This window comes from Sus scrofa, chromosome 14 (genome assembly GCF_000003025.6).
Source record: "Sus scrofa isolate TJ Tabasco breed Duroc chromosome 14, Sscrofa11.1, whole genome shotgun sequence".
NCBI lineage: Eukaryota > Metazoa > Chordata > Mammalia > Artiodactyla > Suidae > Sus > Sus scrofa.
The window spans coordinates 7222254-7241151 of NC_010456.5; the positions used below are offsets into that span (position 1 = coordinate 7222254).

General features: G+C 53.3%; 1 protein-coding gene across 6 annotated transcripts in view; it reads left to right on the forward strand.

The window, feature by feature from the left end:
• RHOBTB2 (Rho related BTB domain containing 2) overlaps positions 956 to 18898 on the forward strand; it is a 31605-nt gene continuing 13662 nt past the window's right edge. Inside the window, exons 1-5 of one of the 6 annotated variants that reach the window (XM_021073203.1) lie at positions 956 to 1086; positions 8205 to 8292; positions 16989 to 17190; positions 17852 to 17955; positions 18463 to 18648. In XM_021073203.1, the coding sequence (XP_020928862.1) occupies positions 8237 to 8292; positions 16989 to 17190; positions 17852 to 17955; positions 18463 to 18648 (548 nt within the window). In that variant the 5' untranslated portion in view covers positions 956 to 1086; positions 8205 to 8236. Of the gene's footprint in view, positions 1087 to 6999; positions 7020 to 8204; positions 8293 to 11053; positions 11788 to 12011; positions 12960 to 16988; positions 17191 to 17851; positions 17956 to 18462; positions 18649 to 18898 lie in introns of those variants that run through there. The other 5 variants (XM_021073202.1, XM_021073204.1, XM_021073200.1 and 2 more) reach the window with 5 other exon arrangements.

Genomic DNA, 18898 nt, shown 5'->3' on the forward strand with positions numbered 1-18898 from the left:
TCCCTCCTGAGACCCCTAATGGGGAGACGTTGGGATGATGGCTGACCTGGGAATGAACCCAGGTCCTCAATTCCCAGCCCAGTGCACTGTCATGACAACCCTTCCTTTTCTTCTCCACAGTCCCACCCACGGGCAGCCCCTTACATAATGTGCAAAACGGGGAGCTAACAGAGTTCCAGCTGATGGGGGTGATATGGACGCTCTGTCAAAGAATGAACCGGGCTGTTGTTCTTGGAATTTGCATTAAAGAACTGTCAAGACTCAGCAAAAGTATAAACTGAGACCCAGAAATCCATTGCAAGAAGCGCAGAGGTCAGTCAGTCTAGGTTTTGAACTTCCTTGCTCCCTCGTGTTGAGTTTCCCAGCTGGCCAACCGGCTGCGGCTGCCCACTACAAGTCCAGAGCTTTCCTGCTATTTGTTTTCTACCTGTGTGCCGGTGAGCAGAAGCAGGAAGAAAGCCTTCCCGTCCAGCAGCAACGTCCCCTCCCCCCAGCCCCACCCCCCAGCCCCCAGCCTTGCTTCTCCAGCCTGGCTCCCCTCACCACAACTCTAGAGAGCCTTTAGCTCGGGGAGCCAAAATTAATCACTGGTGGTGTTGGAGCAACTACGGTGTTCCTTGGCTCCGGTCCAGGCCCCCAGGATGTGCGTCAGAAAAAGCAGATGAGTGAAATTCCAAAGCCATGTGAGTCACCAGGGAGGAGGCGAGACCAGGACAGAAGTCAGAATGGGCGCCGGAGGGCAGGCCAAAGCAGGGCCCTGGGGGGTCAGCGGCTGGGCAAGGCACCAGGAATGCTCACCTGCCCAAAAGATGGGATGAGGGACTCCTACACAGGCAGCTTATCTCTGAGCTCTGCACAGCGCCTGGGCGGGGCGGGAACTGACCAGGACTCCTGCCTGCCGGTTCCACCCCTGGATACTGTAACCATGCCTCTCACCTGGCTCCCCATAGGCTGGTCTTGGATCCCAGCCCTTAAAATCCTCGTGGTTGTTTCTTCACACATTCCCTCCTGCTGGGCTGGCCCAGGACACTGCTTCTGGACAGGGAGTGGTGACGGGCCAGCCAGGCCCCAGAGGAGAAGCAGCAGGTAAGTCTACCACTCATGTCCCGCCTGTCCTGAGACCACCCTGGGTGTTTCTCTGTGCCTGGGGGAAGAGAGGAGCTTCTTCTGAGCCCTGGCTGCCCCACCTGTCCCCACCTGTCCTCACCTGGTCGCTCGGCGTACTCAGTACAACGCGGGCTTCTCAGAATGTGAGAACCCTCACAAATCTCAGAAGGAGGGACACATGAAGGCAGGACCAGGGGCCGGTGGGTTAGGAATCATGTGTCTTACCCATCAAGGCCCAGCAATTGGAGGCAGCCAGCCTCGGGACAGGAAAAGGGGGGAGCCGGTGGGGATGGGGTGTCTACAGGAGCCATGCGCCAGCAGCTGACCCCAATTCAACTCCCTCCTTGTGAACCTGTAACTGAGCAGGGCCCTGGGGGGCTTCTAGGCATGACAGTCTTTCTGGGTCCCCCATTTCTTGTTTTTAGGAAATGGGCCTCATTCAGCTTCCATGCCCTTCCCTGGGTTCCAAGGAGCAGGTTCAGACAGTTGCTGAGCCAGGAAAGATGGGCATGCAAAGACAAGGAAGGACTCTAAACTGCCCAATTTTAAAGTATTCATTTCTAAAAGAAGCCTAAGGAGTGTAAGTCTTCTCTTAGGTCTAGAAGATGCCTACATCATTATGTGTATCCCTTGAGAGGGAATCAGGATCCTGTCCCACGGCTGCACCGTTGCCTCTTGATTCTTCTTCCCTTGTCTTTGCATCCTCTCCCTTCCCCGGTCAGCAGATGCCTGAACCTGTCCCCTTGGAACTCAGGGAGGGCCATGGAGGCTGAATGAGGTGGTTACAAGCCCGGCCAGGAGGGAAGGGGAGCCAGGGGAATCCAGCTGCACGAACAGCCTGTTCCATCCTTATCAATCAAAGCTGCCGCTGGCCGGCAGGGAGCACAGTTACAGCCCATGATTTGGGGGCTACCATGCTTACTCTATCTTCTGCTTCTCCCCAACCAGAAGGGTCACTGCCTCCATTCTGCCAGTTTCCTTCCCTCTCACCTCCGGGCTCTGCACAGCCCCTTAATGGCCCCTACCCACTCCAGGAGCTCCCGATTTTTTAGGCATGAAGATCTATTTCTTCAAAAAGAAACTGACCAGCATCCCTCACCCTATTTCTCACCCTCTTGTACTTCCCACCTACCCAGTTTGAGTCCCTTTTTTCTAGTGACACCTGGCCAAGAAATCTCAGACTTGCTCTAGGAATTCCTTCCAGGGCAGCAGAGACTGTCACTTCCTTGCACAGGAGCAGAGGGAGGGAGTCCTTTTGTTTTAGGAACCAGGCTGAGATTAAGGCTTCTTGGGACCTGAGGGTATATGTCCCAGCTGGGCTTTGGTGACTCAGGCAAGGGGCCAGGCCTCACAGGTGGCTGGCCTGGGGCCTCAGCACAGGGGGAGGTGAGCATAGCTTGGCTGAGAGGGGCTGGGTGAAGTCACCGCTTAAGGATCCAGCTGATCAGGTCTAGAGTTGACCTTTGCCCCAGCCTCTAAGTTACAGTAATTTTAGGTCATCTCTTTGTTACCAGACCTCTAGGCCTCTAGGGCATACTTCATCTCCAGCAATTAAGACCTATCGGTTCCTCTGTTAGAGATACATTTTACACACACTCTCTCTCTCTCTCCCCTCTCTCTCTCCTCTCTCTCTCTCTCTCTATATATATATATATACACAAACCATCCGCTGAGTTAAAAGCCCAGGCCTTCTTGAGGCATGAAAACATTTCCACATTCTTGACTCTCTATGGGGCAGGCTAGATGTTAAGTTTGGGCTAGAGGAGGACTTTGAGACAAGTTTCAGCTGGTCCATTCCTGCTGCTCTGCTTTCTGTTTCCATAAAAACACAGTATGATAACATCACAAGTCAGAATTTCAAAACTGGGGGACATCATGCCATGGACCCGTCCAGTCTCCTGTAGGAGGTAGCTGAAACCCAGAGAATAAAGCATGGTGCAGGAGCCATAGCCTGGCGTGGCAGTGAACTCCCTGGGTGAAATTGCACAGGCCATTTTCGGCTCCGGGCCTTAGTTTTCTCATCTATAAGAGGGAGAGGGTTATTTTTAAACAAATTAAGAAAATGCTAATGCTCTAAATCAGAGCGTGAGGTTGGAAGGGGCTGAGGGGCTGTGCTGTCTCCTCTGAGAGGCTCTGAGCCAGCTCGTTCCATGCTGCCTGATTTGCAGCCCTCAAAGTCGCATAGCTTCTTGAAGCTTCAATTTCTCATCTACCAAGTAGGGATAATAATAATATCTCCTTACAGAATTATTTTGAAGTTTAAATGAATAGTACATATAGCTTAATAGTGGGCATGTAAATAAACTCTCAATAAATAACAATGATGACAATGATAATTATAGTAATAATAAAGAAGCTCCTGGATGGTATCATTATGATTTTATAATCCTCACAATCTCTAGTAGGACCTGGGACCCGTGGGTGCTTCACAGCATGTAATGATTGAAAGAAAGGCTAAATGCACAAATGAGCAAACAAGGCTCCTTTTTTCCAGAGACCCAGGGTAGGTGATGTGACTTGGGCTGCATGGGCGGGGTCCTGTGCTTTCAGCCTGGCAAGGCTATTAGTGGCCCATGCCGGCTCTTTTTGCAATTCTGCCACTGCATGGGTCCCGGGGAGGCAGAGTGCTGTCAGGGCTCTGATGATGCCTCCTGGCACTGGAGCACCTGGTCCTCAGTTCTGCATGTGGGCACGGTTGTGGAGAGGATATAAACTGTGGTCCGAAAAAGCCATTCTGCTGTCCCAGGGGTTCCCCATCAGTGTGGAGATGGTGGTATGAGGGTTTCCCTTTGGGGGCTGCCTCCAGCTCTAGGATCCCACCCATAGCTCAGGATCCCAGAGAGCTTTCAGTGGGCCTCCCCTAGGAGGAAGAAGAGGATGGGTTGGCAGAAAGGTAGGGTGACAGGGGTGCAGGGGTGAGCATTCCAGAGCTAGTGGTAAGCCCTAGGCTACCAGACTAAGTTGAGGCACGCATTCAGTGGCCTTTGAAGTGCTCCAGACCGTGGAGAAGCAACCCACCATCCTGCCACTCTGCCCAGAGGCCTGTGCCAGAGGCTGCAATGGGCTGACCTGTTCTCCGGCCCCCAGCTCCTTTACCCTCTGTGTCCCCCTGTCAGCCCTGGCATGGCCTGGTCTGCCTCCCTTCTCCCCAGCTTGTTGCCTGTCTTGCCCTGGGGTCCAGTGAGCTGGGAACAACCACACCCTGCAGAGCAATGCTCTGCCTGGGACACATCGCACTGGACTCCCCACGCTGCCCTTCCCCCTTCTCAGCCATTGATCCACTTTTCAACTATGATCTTAGGAGGGGCTGCAAGTGCCTGGGCTAGCTGGCTGCTAACTCTGGCTCATTGGAGCCTAAGAGAGGGCTTTTGGGTCCAGAGAAGCCCGGAGACAATGCAGTTACTCTCTTGATCCCTCACCACTGTCACCACTTCAGGAAACTTCTGGCCAGTATTCCCTGGTCATTTGCCCCATAGGACCGTCCAAGGTTGACTAATGCCTATTAGGGTCCCTCCAGTCCACCAGGCTTTCAGCCTTCCTCGTCTTCTACCAAGCCAGAGCCCTATGTATTTATTCTTATGGCAATCCCTGCTAGGAGGTGGGGGAAGGGAGAGGGGAGGATGGGGAGAAAAAGCTGGTGGGGGGGGGGAAGGCGAAGGAGGGGGAAAGGAGCAGAAAAGAAGGGGTCTGTAAAGGTAGATGGAGTGGGAGGTCCTTGACAGATCCCAGACTTACTGGGAACAGAGCTCTGGGGAGCTGGGGAATTCTCTGCCTCTGGTTATATAAAGGCTCAAAGTTGATCTTCCAGGTCAACACTCAATTTTTTTTTTCATTTTTGGCTGCCCCGAAGTATGTGGAGTTCCCCAGGCCAGGGATCAGGTCCGAGCCGCAGTCCTTTGCAATCTAAGCTGCAGCTGAGAGGGTGATTCTTAACCCACTGTGCTAGCCAGGATAGAGCCTGAGTCCCAGTGCTCTGGATACTGCTCATCCTATTGCGCCACAGCAGGAGCTCAACACCTGATTTTACTGAAAACCCCCAAAAGCACAGGAATCAGTCTTCAGCCTCCACTCCAGTGCCTTTCACACCCTCCTTCTTCTTGTGTTGCTGGAGTCTGAGCACCAGAAGGTGCCAAGGCAGGGGGCAAAGGGTGCAGGGTGGCTCCACAGGGAACTCGGGGCCCAGGGAAGGACCAGAGCCCTCCCTGGATACCCCTCACAATCTGTCAACCGGGGCAAGTTCAGCTCCAAACTCAGGTCTGATTACAACATGTGGCAATGCCCAAGGAGGGTCCAAGTTCAGGCTAAGCTGACCTTGTCGAGAGCACTAAGCCCTTGAAGTGTTTACTAAACAAACCCTGTCCTTCGAGTAGGGCGGCCAAATTTAACCCAGCCTCGTTGCCATGCAGTTATGTTTTTAAGATGCTCTGTTCTGTGCCGTGCATTCCTTTATCTGGAGACAGTTAACAATAATACCCGTGCATCATGGACCACTTCTGAGGGCCAGCAGGACACCTTCCCACCCCAACACCAATTATCATCCCCATGAGCTCTCGCACAGCCAGCTGCCAGAGGACAAAACTGGGTCAGAAGAGAGGAGCCTGGGGGCTCCTGGACACACTCTTCCCCTGCCCTCTCTCCCAGACTCCTCCCTACTGCCTCTCCAACACTGCAGCCACGTGGAAACCTGTGCGGAACAGTTGGAACTTTTTATAATCTTTATTTGTTAACAGTTCGGGCTATTTTTTTTTTTCATGCTGCAAGAGATGCCAATGCCTTATGAAAAAGTTGCGAAGAAAAACAAGTCTATTTTGGGGTGATCAGCCTCCTCAGATCTTCTCACTGGCAGCTCCACGGGCACTGGGAACGGGCCTGCTCTGTCTCTGAAGTTCTCCAGCTTGCCTGAAGCACAGGATCTTGGACCCCAGATGTATTAGCTAGGGGGTGTTTTAGCTAAGGGGTGCATTTTTTGTCCCCCTCTTCTAACTTTGGTGCTGAAAGCAGGGCAGAAGTAAGACCATCCAGTTTCTTCCTGTTTCTGGCTGGCCTGGTGGTGGCTTCCGGTGCACTGTTCTGAGACTCCGGCTGGATCACGCCTTTCCCCTATGGCATTTGTGGTGGTGGTACTTGCAGCTCTTCAGTGATGTAACCCAACAAGTACTCAAGTTTCTCTACTGAATGAAGAGTTGTTTTGGGAGTTCCTGTCATGGCTCAGCAGAAATGAATCTGAATAGTATCTATGAGGATGCAGGTTCAATCCCTGGCCTCGCTCAGTGGGTTAAGGGTCCAGTGCTGCCATGAGCTGTGGGGTAGATCGTAGATGTGGCTCTGATCTGGCATTGCTATGACCTGTGCTGTTGGCCAGCGGCTACAGCTCTGATTTGGCCCCTAGCCTGGACCCTCCATATGCGGCCGGTGCCATCCTAAATAGACACACACACACACACACACACACACACACTACACAAAGCTGTTTCAAAGCTGCAATATCTGTTTCATGGAGATCTCAGCCAGCTGTGGCTGCCCAGGAGGCAGGGCCAGGGTAGAGGGTCTTGGGTGGGTGGGTAGAGACCACCAAGGGCTGGGTGTAGCCTGGCCAGACCAGCTGGGGAGTGGATTCTTCAGTTCCTGCTAGGAATAGCCCTGCCAGCCCCACAGTGTGGCTGTAGGAAGGCTGCAAGGGCCAGCTGGGCTTGGAGGATCCCAAGTAGAATTCACTGCCTCACCTGGTTTGTTCATTTTCTCAGGACCCCTCCAGGTACTGGATCAAGGTGGGCCTGGGATTTTTCCAATCCTAATAGGTTAGATGGTCAGAATTCCACCCCCTATCCTCACCCCATGCCCTCTGTGCTGTCTGCCCTCCAACAGGCAGCCTGGGGAGCACGGGCACACGTGGGACTGGTCCTCCTTCCCAGGTAGGTCTGTGATGGGGAGCAGGTGGAAATGAAGGGGGAGTTTGAGGGATCACACAATCTCTGATCTCCGCCCAGGAGGATGAGATCATCTAGCCACGCCCTGACTTTGGGCAAGGAATATTGTTATCCCCAGTGGGAGACCAGAGAGATTAATTTTTTTGCTCAAAGTCACACAGCCAATTCCTGGTGGAGGAGCTACCAGATCTGCACTAACTAGTGCAATGGTTCCTCCTTTGTTTTGGTTTCTTTCACTCTGGGCTCTGGGGGCAGCTGTGGTCCACTCCTCTGCCCTCACCTGGCTCGGGGGCCCTCTTCTTCCCTTGGCTTCCTTCCGCTTTGTCACCACCCTACCCTTGGGGGGTTGTCACAGAGATGCTCATCCATTACCCTTTATTGACACATGTCAACTGCTTCCAGAAGTATACAACTGGCCTCTCCACACACTTTCTTGATCATTCCCTGTTTCTCCCTGAAGTTCTAGAATTTTCTTTGGCTGAACTGGTCCCATATTGTGACTGACCATTTAAGGAATCTGGAAGTGGGAACAACAGCAGGATGAGATTTTCTCTCTGCCTCTTACCACGTGTCTAATCCTTCTGCCCTCCCTTCTAAAATGCTTCCTCCTGTGCTCAGCCTTGGAGGCCATCAACTGATATTTTACTGAATCCCAATTTGGGTCAAGAGCTGCTCCAATGAAAAGGACAGCTGAGAAAATACAAGGCTTCCATGCTAGGAACGCATATCAGACAACGGTGCTGGAACCAGATGCATGTCAAGGGCATCTGACCCAACCCTTGTACATGAGAAAGTTGAGACCCAGAGAGGTGTGAGAATGGTCCAACGTCACACAGCTGCATGAAGACAGAATCCAGGCCTCCTGAGGGACAACAGACCATTCTGTTCAAATTACCACTAGTTCATAATGTGTAGATGCCTACAGCCTGGGATGGCCCGTGAGCCCAGTTTTGCCTCTCAAGTAGCCTCTTGAGCCCCTAGGGTGGCATTGTAGGTGCCAGGCTGAGTGTCTCAGCCCATTGAGCCCAGATAGCAGAAGCCACATTCTTGCCCTGAGTAGGGCCTCCATTTGGGCTGACAAACCCGATGGTGCCTCTTTGGGTTACTCACAGTGTGCTCATTCCTCCTCCCTCTCCCTTCCCCTGCCCTGCCCCATTCTCTTCCATGCAGCCCAACCAGGAGCCTGGAAGGAGCACAGAGCAATGGCAGCCCGAAGAAAAGGCCAGTACAGCCTGTGGAAGTCCTCTCTGGACAGCATGTGAGTAGCCACTAGGTGCTGTCAACTCCTTCCCCATCAAGTTCTACACCCCAAACATTCATCCACTCAGCAAGGATTTATTGAGCGTCTCTTGAGTGTTGCCAGAGAGCAAGACCAGCACAAGGGTACTCTTTTGAATAAGTATAGTTCCTTCCCTAAAGAATCCTCAGTACTGTGTGAGGGACAGAGTGACCGAGTGATACAGTAGTGTGATCGGTATTCTTAGGGGTGTGTAGAGGAAGGCAGAGAACCTAGACTTTGTAGGGGGTACTCATGGAAGGCTTCCTGGAGGAAGTGACATCCAGGCTGAGACTTGAAGGATGAGTAAGCATTATCCTAGTGAAAGGGTGGGAGGAGGAAGAATGTTCAGGCTGAGGGAAGTGCATGAACAAAGGCTCAGAAGATTCCTGTCTCCTCGTGGAGACCTGAGGTGCCCTCTGAGCCCTGGGCAAAGAGGCTGAGAGATTCCAGGCTTCCAGATTTGCTCCTTCACCCTGTGGGAGCTCTGCTTGAGAGGCCTCTGCTTTAGCTCTTGTGCAGGGTGGCAATGCCACATGCCCCAGACTCAGCCCACTGCTGGGGAGCAGGTCACTTCATGTTATAAGGCCTGTGGAGTGGATTTCAGAGGCTTCACAGAATGCTCCACTTTAGGAGGGAAGGGGAAAAAGGTTAACAGCCTGCAAATAGTTGAAGGGCCGAAGTTGCCTGTGAGGCAGATGGAACATGCAGGCTGGAGGAGGGCGTATCGGGAGGGGTCTGCATAGCCTGGGCTGGCATGGGGGAGGGGCCTTCAGAGCCACTTGGAGGGGAGGGCTTGGTGGCACCAGCTGAATACCTGCTGCATGGGCGCCTTCCCAGGAACCAGACGGAGAGTTCTCTCCCCAGTCTAGCCTCCTGCTCATGGGCTTCAAGAAAACAGCAGTGCTTGATGTCCTGGAGGAGGGTGGTTGTAGGCATAGAGGAAGGGGGTGACTTTGGGGGACAAGTTCATGGGATTTGTGTCACTGGGAAGGAGGAGGCACAAGAGGGCTGGGGTGAAGGAAGAGATGTTGGAGGAGGTGGGAAACTGGAATGGGACCTGCCTCCAAGCCACCAGGAACCCCTCTTCCTGCAGCCAGACACTGTGCCCCCAGGGCCACCAGCAGAAAGGCAGTGCAGACACCCAGCCAGCCAGTGATGTGGGGAATCAATAGCTCATTCTGAAGTGCTCCAAAGAGACACTGTGGATCAAAGCGGCAGGAACTGGGCAGAGGGGGCTGGGGTGTGTGTGTGTGGTGTGTGTGTGTGTGTGACCAAAGAAAAGAAGGAGCAGAGAGAGAAAGAGGCCAGGAGACTATCTGGAAAGACTTTCCAGCCAGGCCTGACTTGAGAAGTACCATTGACCCTTGAATAATTAGGGTCTGAACTATGCAAGTGCACTTATAGGCAGATTTTTTTTCAATAAATATGTACACAGTTGTTCTATATTCGTGGCTTTCTGCATCCACATGGAAATCTGAGACTAGGAAGCACCAAATGTACTCATTGCACTTTGCCATTTTATATAAAGGACTTGAGCATCTGAGGATTTTGTTCTTCTCAGGGAGTCCCCAAACCAATCCCTGGCAGATACCCAGGAATGACTATAACCTGAAGTGAGGAAAATGGACTCGTCAAGGCTGGGGTGGGAGGGATGCAAGGTGAGGGAGAAGGGGAGGCTGGGAGTGGAGGCCTGGGACTCAGAGTGGGCTGCTGACAACTCCTTGGTTGCTGGCAAGGGAGCCAGCCTCAGGGAATGGTGCTGTTTCTGGGGATTCTGGCATTGGAGGGCGGGGCAAAGAGGAAGCAAGCCTGGGAGCCAGATCCCTGGCCTGGAAGCCAAAATCTTGAAGCTGTCTCGAGTAGCTGGGAGGGGTGAATTGAGGGCCAGGTGTGGGTGGGAAGAAGGCCTGGCTTTTGCCACAACTGGGGCAGAGGCTGAGGGGTGAAGCTTGGTAGTGATCTGCCTCTCAAGTTGGGAATCTTCAGTTGCCCTGATGAGAAGAAAAAGCTGGGATCTGATGCCCCTTTCTCTAAAGAGGGAAAGGGTATTGGCTCCATCGCTGCAGACCCTGTAGCCCCATGACTTTGGGAAGAGGTCAGTTCTGTTTCCTGCTCTGTGCTACACTGGGGCTATGCCTGCTGCCGGGATGTGTGGAACATGAAGCCAACAGGCTGGTGCGCTGGAGGGAGTGAAGGGACCAGGGTGTCAGACGCCCTCACCCCCCATGGCACCCATGCAGAGATCTCATGCTGTGTTCTTCTTTGATGCGGTGACCTCTGACACACAAAAGATGGGGTAAGGCTCTTCAATGCCAAACATGTGGGGAAATCACACCTGTACACTGTTGAATTTTTTTCCTAAGCATGTATTCAAAGTAATATTCTGTTTGTGAAGAGTGAGTCCTAAATAGAAATGTGAAGTAGGGAGTTCCTGTCGTGGCTCAGCAGCAACGAACCTGATGAGTACCCATGAGGATGCAGGTTTGATCCCCGGCCTCACTCAGTGGGTTAGGGATCCAGCGTTGCTGTGAGCTGTGGGTGTAGGTTGCAGACACAGCTTGGATCCCGTGTTGCTTTGTCTGTGGTGTAGGCCCGCAGCTACAGCTCTGATTCAACTCCTAGCCTAGCAACTTCCATATGCCACAGGTGGGGCCCTAAAAAGACAAAGAGGGAAAGAGAGAAAGAAAGAGAGAGAGAGAGAGAGGGAAAGAAAGAAAGAAAGAAAGAAAGAAAGAAAGAGAGAGAGAGAGAGAGAAAGGGAGAGAGAAAGAGAGAGAGAGAAAGAGAAAGAAAGAAAAGAAATGTGAAGTAGCACCCTCAATCATCCTTAATCTCTTCTCTGGCTCTAGGCAGATTCAGAAGGAAATGGGGGAGCATTCTCCATGCACTTACCGAACGTGGGCCAGGCCAGAAACGACAGACACCTTGGTGGGCAATTTCCAATTAATTATATGCATTCAGAGATGGGAAGCCTGCTTCAGACAATATAAAATTTATTTTTTTAAGTAGCTTTATTTTTTGGCACTTATATGTCATGTAAACTAGGATTAAAGTGGATTTGCATTCTTAGGACACAAATTGGAGGTGTGACAGAGGGGGTTAAGTGGGAGGTATGTCAGTCTGGGCTTTAAAAATTGTCCAGAGGTAATTGACAAGACAGATAAAATTAGATTGAGCTGACTACGTAATTACTAGCAGTCAAAGGCATCATAATCAGCCTTGAACATGGAAACTTCCTTTGAGTATCACTCATATACAGATGTCATCCCTTGTAAAACTGCTCTATTTTATAGAATTTTCAGAGAGAAAGCTCAAAGATGCCTTAGGAAATGTCTTTGGGGGTAGTGTCTTTGTGGCATTTCTTTCAGAGATCAGAAGACACTGGTGAACTCCAGGTGGCAATAGGATGGATGTGGGATGGAAGTGGAGACGGCTGGAGAAGAGGACTGGGGAGAAGGCCTAGTTGGGAAACAGGTGCAAGTGGTACTGGGATTCACCCTGAAACTCATTAAAGGGCCGTGGAAATTGGAGAGCAACGTGGCTGTAGCTACAGGGGTGGTGATGGAGGGAGGAAGGCCCTCAAATGCCAGGAAAACGCCCATGCAGGCAGAGGAAAGGCTGTCTTCCTTTCCCCTTGGGCGATCGGTGGCCAAGGAAAAAATGTTGAGTTGTCCTTTCCTAACGCGAATCGCTTCCAGGGCTGACTAGGATGCTCTGAGAGTCCTTTCTCAGCCTCCTGGAGAGAAGGAGGAAACTCCGTGGGAGTCCAGTGAGGTTTCGAGCCTCTCCAGGTAGAAGGACATAGCCCCAGCCCAGGCGGCATCGAGCACAGACTCGGCTGGCCGCGCCCCTCCCAGAGGAGGTGAAGAGGTTGAGGGGAGGGAGCGAGGGAGCGCGGGAGCTAGCGGCGCCGCGGGGCGGGGCTTCCGGGGCACCCAATCCCCTTCTTTCCTCGCCCCTTCTCCGCCCCCCGACCCCCTTTCCACCAACGGAGCGCCACGGTGGGCGGTGCCAGTCACGGCTGCCGTCCTGGTTGTGATTTTTTTTTTCTCCCTTTTTTTCTCTCTCTCTTTTTTTTTTTTTCACCTTTCCTTTTTTGTGAATGAAAAAAGGAGGTCGCAAGCAGTCCCGGAGACTGCAGCGCTAGGCGTCTTCGTGGCCGCGCCTTTGGAGCGGGCCCGGGAGCGTAGCACCGGCGGCCTCGCCCCTCTCGCCCACTCCTGCGTGCCACCTCCATCCTCCGCAGCCAGAGGACCCGCGGCGGCGGCGCGGCCCAGCCGCGGAGGTCGGAGCGGCAGCCCGCTGCTCAGCTCCGGCGCGCCTCCATGACATTGGGCGCCGGTGGCGCGAGGAGATGCTGATCCGGAAGAGGCAATGGCTGCAGTGCCGCGCGCGCGGCCGCTCCCGGCCCACGGTCCGGCCTGGGCTGCTCTGTCAGAGTTTCTGATCTAACGCGATCCGGGCCCGGAGCCTGAGCAGCAGCGGCGGCGGCGGCAGCAGCAGCAGCAGCAGCAGCACCGCGGTGGAGTCGGCTTCGTCCTAACTTGCACGCGCGGAGTGACCCCAGACATTTCACTAAAATGAGCGTGCTTAGCAGGAAGAGATGTGTTCCTTACACTAGAAATTACCCCGTCACATGTAGCGGTGTAAGTAAATGATTAATTTCTATTATGGCCGGGTTGCAAGCAGCCTCTGGAAATGCGCCGCTCCCGGCTCCTGCGTCCTCCCCGGCCCTCTCTGCGCCCCTCCTGACTTCCCTTGGGCTTCCGCTTTTCCCTGGGCTATAGCCTCGACTGTTGGGGTCTTAGGGGGCGGGAGAACTAACCTTTTCTGGGTTTTTCTAGGGAAAGGAAGATAACTTGATTGCCGCGGCGTGGCGTAGCCTTCCCCCTTTAATTTCTTTTTTTTTTTTTTTAATTTTCTTTTGTATTGTGTGCAGAAGAGTGTGTCAGGAAAAAAGGTCCAGAGTGGTGGAAATGTTTCCGTTAAAAACCAATGGAATGTGGGTGTTTTGCTTGCAGTTCTGGAGATGTTTCTTTCAGCCCACTCCACTGCAGTCTGTACATCTGAGTTCCAGCAAACTACTGGGAGAAATCCTTAGTGTTTGTTGCTGTTTCAGAAGGCTTAGTGTGTGTTTATGCTTGCATTTTTTTTGTTCATGTGACCATTCAGGATCCCCTTGGGCTTTGTCAGATGTGTGGGGGGATTCTCTCTCCACCTTCCCCATGTTACAATGTCGACTACTAGGGTGGGAGCCTTCTTTAAGTGGAAGGCCACCCTCTCTGTTCTTCTCTTCCTGATCTCCTTTCTTATCCATCCTCCTTAATTTTTACCTTTATTTTCAGAATATTCCTCCCTTTTGTATTTTGTAAGATGCAGGATGTGGGATATTGGTTGCTAGGAAACAAGGCAGGCTCCCAGGGAGATTCTGTTGTTTCCTTGACAACCAGACTAGGGCAGCTACAGATGAACAAGCCTCCTATCAGCTGTGGGAGGGAAAGAGGGGCTTTTCTGGGCTCTGCAAAGAGTGTGTGTAGGGGTGTGGGGGTGGGACTGGGAGCTGGTGAGGGTTGTAGCTAATCTAAGCACACCTTTCATTTTGGCCTGGCCTGAGTACAAAGAGCTGGGAGAACAGTGGGCAGGAAGCTGTTTTTGGAGAAGGGAACAGAGATTGTGGGATGGGCTAGGAAAGGAGCATCTAGTGACTGACTCTGGGATCATTAAGGGAGAGGAGTGGCGTGGGGGTGGTGATAGCCAGGGCAGGGTGGCAAGGAAGCCATAGTGTATGGAGGTTAGTCAGGAGGCTCAGCAGGAATGGGAGTGAGGCAACTGTGCAGAAAAGTCTAGAGTCATTGAAGGAGAGAGTGCCAGAAGGAAACGGAAAGTTGAGAAGCTCCTTGAGTGGGTTGTACCATCATATATCAGCAATGATACAATAAGGTAGCAATATTCTCGAGCAAAAATTACATTACCGTTGGCCATGGCACGCTATTTCCAGTACAAGGTCCTCATTTAAGACAGGCCTGATTAGACTAAGAGTTCTGCTGGCTTAATTGGGCCAGTCTGTATCTTAAAGCGAGATATAATTACACATATAGATATGTCATCTGGGATTATATAATACCACATTACATAAGAAGGCAAATACCTCCTTTCAGCCCCAGTTCTCTTGGCATAGATTCACCATGATTCAGGAGACTTTCTTCCAGAGCCCTCATACCCATTTTCCAGAAGGTCAGACTGCTGCCCAGAGAAGCGAAGTGCTTTGCCCTTTCCTAGATCTGACAATGAAGTTTGCCAGGCAGGCAGTTGGGACGGGTGGACTGATCAAAATCAGGAGGAAGTCAAAGGACAGCAGGGCAAGGCCGCAGGGGCAGCTGGGGAATGAATGGGGAGGGGCTGATCAGCCTGAGTAGCACCCAGCAAGTCTGCTGTCTAAACTCAGCGCAGTGTCACTCTCATGCTTGTTGGTTGGCTGTCCCCTACTTAACCCTAGCGGTGCATAAGGTGTGTGTGAGTGTTTGAATCATAAACTCGCTGACCTGGGACCAGTGCTGAACTGCTCTGCTGGCGTTCTGACATCCTCCTTGCCATCCACATGCTCCTGGATGAAAGAGCCGATGTCCCTCCTCTGTGCCTCCTCATCCTCCTTTCTGCCTACACACCTCCGTGCCGCTGGAATCTAAATTTGAGAAAAAAAGTTCTGTGGGCTAGTAGGTTTTTATCTTTCTCCTACAGCTGTATGTATTTGAGATTCTATCCATTTTGTTCTTCAATTGATAAAACAGAAACCACCACCCAGAAGATTCCTCCCAGCGCCATCACAGCCTCCCAGCTGCCTGACTTGAGACCAGGAACTGTCAACGTGGGGTTCCTGGTCCTCAGCTCAGGAGAGAAGACAGGGAGGCAAGATGGTGGCTTGCTGGAGAGGGCGGGAGCAGGGAGGGAGGGAGAGGACTAAAGCAGCCTGTTTGCCCTGGAGACCAGGGAGGGGGCCTGTGCAGAGACCCCTTGTTGTTTGGAGTCCAGATCCTGTAAAATTCCAAGAAGGAGGAGGCGCTTGTCTCATTGAAAAGTCCTTGCTGTACTTTTTGCTTAGGTGGCTGAGATGCATCCATTCGCGCAAATCCCAGTTGCCATCGTTACTTGGATATTTCAGGTCTGCATTCCTGCATGCTGGCATCCAGTTACAGCCCGGCAGGAGCTGCTCTGTTGCCGCCCGGTGGCCTGGCTCTTGGGCTGGATGGCTCAGCAGCCAGGGCGCCTGGGCAGCCTCCAGGACTCCTCTGAGCTCAGCCTTCCTTGGCTTAGGAAGGATTCCTCCAAATTCCTCCAGCCCCCAGCTGACTTCCCATGCACAGGGAATGTGAGCAGGGGCAGGCCAATGACCCCAGGAGAAAGCAAGCTTCCTAAGATGCTGCCTTTACCCCTATCCTCTCTCCCAACCCTTCCAGAAGGGTGGATGCCAACTGGGAGGCTGCCAGCAAAAGCCCCTTCATGCTGAGGGCCCCCTCCTGGGGACAGCTTTTTAAATACTGACACAACATTTTGCCTGCAGAAGGGCCTTCTGTTGGTTAATTTGAGCCATCCCTCCCCCTGTGGGTGGACAAGCCACCTCCCCTCTTCCCAACACAGGAAGGAAGGAAACTGAGGCAAACATCTGACCAAAAATTCGGGCCCAAGTTTCTGACTCGCCGCTTCCCCATTTCCCATGCAGCCAATTTCCAGGGCCTCCTTCCAGGAGTACTGGTGCCTGGGGGCTTCCAGCCTAAGCATCCTCTCCCCAGGAAGGAGAAATGCAGAAAGGAGTGTGTATCTTATTTTCCCTGAGACTGGAAGCAGGATGCTTGGAGGGCAGGCCTGGGTAGGGAATGGGAAGGCCCCTTGGCCCCTTGGCAATGGGGTGTATTGTCCCAGGCCTGTGGTCACTGCCACCATCATCTCAAAACTGCCTTCAGCTGAGTGAGCCACAAAGGCTACAGGACAGACCAGGAGGAGGAGAGGGGAGGCCTGTGAGCTGCTCAGGTGCATCCAGGAGCCTCCTCAGCCCAGGGAGCCGGGGGCTGAAAAACTAGCATCTCCACTAAGTGGGGTGGGGTTGAGGGATAGGCACAGGCAGTCTGGGGCCTGGAAATCCACCATGGGAGAGGAAGAGCAGCAGAGGTGGAGGCCAGGAGAGCTGCTGCTCAGCTCCGACAAGTCCATTAAATTTTAAAGTGGCCCTGCCCTCGGGCGCGCTGGGAAGGGGTGGGGACCTGGCCCGGACTCTGCTTCTCTCAGCTGTTTGTGGTTCTGCTGCCACAGCCCTGCTGGCTGGAGGAGGCGATCGGATGATGAGTGAGCTTCCTAGGCAGCCTCTTCTCTTCCTGGGAGAGTGGGGCCCAGCCCTGGGCACACTCTGCCTCGGGATTGCATTCAGGCAGCCCCTAGCCAGAAGCCCCACTGGAGGACGGTGGCCACAGGAGGGAGTTCAGAGGTTCAGCGCTCGGAGCCGCGCCTCTCAGCCTGAAGGGACTCCTTGCAGAGCACTTGCCCAGAAAGCGGCTCACTCCTTTCTCTTCCTCTCTGCTAAGATGCTTGGAGAGGGGCAACCCTGGCAGAGGAGAGCTGCTGGCCTTGGTCCTCAAGGGGCTGGCATGCAAAGCCGTCTTGACCACTTCTCTCCCGTCCCTCAGGTCCCAATTAATGGATTCTGACATGGATTATGAAAGGCCAAACGTAGAGACCATCAAGTGCGTGGTGGTGGGGGACAACGCCGTGGGCAAGACCAGGCTCATTTGTGCCCGGGCCTGCAATGCCACCCTCACCCAGTACCAGCTGCTCGCCACCCACGTGCCCACGGTTTGGGCCATCGACCAGTATCGGGTGTGCCAGGAGGTAAGGCTGCAAGACCACTTGGCCGGGGGCCGGGCGGCGTCGGGAGTGGTCCACGCTGCACATCTGCGCTTTTCCCCCATAATCTCGCGATATCTCCAAACAGGGCCTGTGCTGAGCTCACGGAAGCCCCCTAGGGGTGGGGTGGGGGCTGCTGAAGAGCACGGATTCCCTGAAAGGAGGTCTGAGGGAGCCGAACTCACTGCAGGGGTCCCCAACCCTTTGAGTTTTGCATGGCTGAGTTGGTGCCTGGGGCTTAGCGTCCTCGTCCTGCGTAATCACAGCCCTGAAGCGGGCGAGGCGGGGTGGTGCTTTGGCGAGATGAGAGCTGGCGGGAGGAAAGAAGCTGCTGGCTAATGATACCAAAAGATCAGAAACTCGGCAGCTTCCGATTTGCAGGTGTAGCTGGGAGCAGCGGACAGGCTCTCCAAGAGATCCCTTTCACCCCCGTATCGATCTGCTCCCTAGAGTCCCCTCCTTCCTGGCCAGGTTGGAGGCCACTCTTATTAGTGAGTCTGCAGAGATGGCACCTGGATGTAGGTGGGAGGGAGGCACTAGCTGTCCCTCTCTCCAGTCCCCTGGAGCTGGCACCACCCTGAGCTGGCGCCCAGGGCCCCCAAGAACTGTTGCCCTCAATTCCAGCCCTGCTCCCTGCCCCCCACAGGTGCTGGAACGTTCCCGAGACGTAGTAGATGATGTCAGCGTGTCCCTCCGCCTCTGGGACACCTTCGGAGATCACCACAAAGACCGTCGCTTTGCTTATGGGAGGTAGGAAGGCCCCCGGCTGCCTTCAGGGAACCAAGTGGATGAGATTTTCCTGCTTTGCCTAGGAATGAAGCAACTGTGAGATTGAACCTAGAAGGGAGGAGTGGTGGGCCCTTGGGGGAGGCAGTTCTGGCTTCCGGGAGTCGGGGGAGGGAGCCGGGTTTGTAGTGAGGAGACCTGGTCTGAGTCCTACTCTGTTAACCAGTAGCTCTGGGACTTTAAGCAATTAAGGGAACTGTTTTGAGATGGGTTTTCTCAGATGAGATGGTAAAAGTGGTCATTTCTAACTCACGTGATAGCTGTGAGGTCAAAACAGGAGTCTTGGAAAGCTCTAAAATGCTAGACTAGAGGTACATAAATTAGTGGTACTGTTATATGTTTTGTGTCAGATCACGTGAGCAGATACTTATTGGGGGGGGTGCAGGTAGGTATGTGTGTTCTCCCTCGTTCCAGGGGCAGGTAACCTACCACTAGTTTTCTCTGCCCGTAACCTCACTCTCCCTCCCCCAGATCTGATGTGGTGGTTCTGTGCTTCTCCATTGCCAACCCCAACTCCCTCCACCATGTCAAGACCATGTGGTACCCAGAAATCAAGCACTTCTGCCCCCGAGCACCTGTCATCTTGGTGGGTTGCCAGCTGGACCTGCGTTATGCTGACCTGGAGGCTGTCAATAGGGCCAGGAGACCCTTGGCTAGGTAGGGGTGCTGGTGCTTAGGGAGGGGGAAGTGGCAGACAGAGGGAGGGGGTGCGACTGAACTCTCTGGCTCCTTGCTCAGCCCTGAGGGAATCCACTGAGCCTAGCATCTCATCCCCATTTGAATTGTGCTCACATAGGGAGCCAACTTCATTCATTTATCCATCCATCTATCCACCCATCCAACTATCCAGTTGTTACACACTGAGTGGGGGATACTGGGCATCATGCGGTAAGAAGAAGAGCAGATA